General features: G+C 39.0%; 1 protein-coding gene across 1 annotated transcript in view; it reads left to right on the forward strand.

The window, feature by feature from the left end:
* Positions 1-225: 225 nt before the first annotated feature.
* LOC106536904 (collagen alpha-1(XXII) chain) overlaps positions 226-1,369 on the forward strand; it is a gene marked incomplete at both ends in the record, with an annotated part of 25,430 nt that continues 24,286 nt past the window's right edge. The window contains 5 exon segments of the mRNA XM_014034246.1: positions 226-279; positions 503-556; positions 635-688; positions 768-821; positions 935-988. Coding sequence (XP_013889700.1) covers positions 226-279; positions 503-556; positions 635-688; positions 768-821; positions 935-988 — 270 coding nt within the window.

The raw sequence follows: 1,369 nt of genomic DNA on the forward strand, positions 1-1,369 counted from the left end.
TTGAGAGTCACAACACATACTCACAGTGCTGCCAGATTATGCAACACATCACAATATATGTGAGATTTTACATATTATTATTTTCAGGTTTGGCCAAAAAACTAACTCTGTCATTTATTTCTATAATAAAACTTTATATAGGTAAAGGTCTGGCATAAAAGGTGACAGGAGATAATCATTTTCTTAAGAAATGTCAGGCCTTTAATTCATTTGGTCTTTTGTCAGGGGAAACCTGGAGAGAAGGGAGAAAAGGGAGAACAAGGAAATCCAGGAAACACGGTAAAGCAATGTTGTTGTTGCCATTTTTATTACCCAACTCCAGTTTGATGTTTAGTTTGTTCAGATATCACTAGATGTAAATGGATGTTTTGGACTCACCTGTGAAGTCCTGAACTCAAGTGTCTTTTGGGTTTGATAAACAATCATAAAAATGTTCTCATTAAGGATTCTTTGACGTTTATCAATGTTAAATATCTTATTTGACTGTTTCTCGTCTTGAAAGGGTCTAAAAGGGTTACCCGGTGAACGAGGTTTGGAAGGACCTCCAGGACCAGCTGTAAGAAACCTATGAAACACCTTGGTCTTTTTTAGGTGTTTAAAGTAAAATGTTTCTGATTTGCTGAATTGGTTCCAGGGTCCAAAGGGAGACACAGGTCTTAACGGGGAGACAGGACGGGTTGGAGATCCCGTAAGTCATGTGGTGGAATCAGATTCATGTTTACAGCAGGAGGGCAGATGTGTTGTACTAATCAAACTTATTCTATCAGGGTCCACCAGGAACTCCAGGTCCTCAGGGAGCCCAAGGTTTACCAGGAAGTGTGGTAAGTCTATGTGTTTAAACTTATTGCCAATTAGCCTGTTAGCATTGGCTGGAGCTCTCTGCTGGACTTTGTTGGCAATTTCAGAGTAAAACTACCAGTCATTTGTTTTCCAGGGTATACCAGGGATCATTGGGCCTCCTGGTCCAGCTGGACAGAAAGGAGACAAGGTCAGTATCCAGATTTTAAAAGCCAAACCGATTTCTAGATGGATGTCTGTACATTTTTAACTTAATGTAATCTGAATCCTTCCTAACAGAGTCTCACCAAGACGAGTCTTTCACATTCTGTTTCTGTCACATTATATTTAAATAGTGCAGCACAGAGTTTGACATAATTCAGACTCCTTCAATGGTCCATTTGGTGTGTTCATTTGCATGTAGCATTAACAGTAAATCTCAACCAGTAAAATGATTTTAAGATCTCAGAAAACAGTCACTGGATATACTGTATGTCTACAACTGAATAACTTTCAATCAGAATCAAGTTGGCAACAACAGTTAACTGGCCTTGCAACCCCCCAAATGGCCAAAACATAACCAGTATTATTA

This window comes from Austrofundulus limnaeus, unplaced genomic scaffold, assembly GCF_001266775.1.
Source record: "Austrofundulus limnaeus strain Quisiro unplaced genomic scaffold, Austrofundulus_limnaeus-1.0 Scaffold2023, whole genome shotgun sequence".
Lineage (NCBI taxonomy): Eukaryota > Metazoa > Chordata > Actinopteri > Cyprinodontiformes > Rivulidae > Austrofundulus > Austrofundulus limnaeus.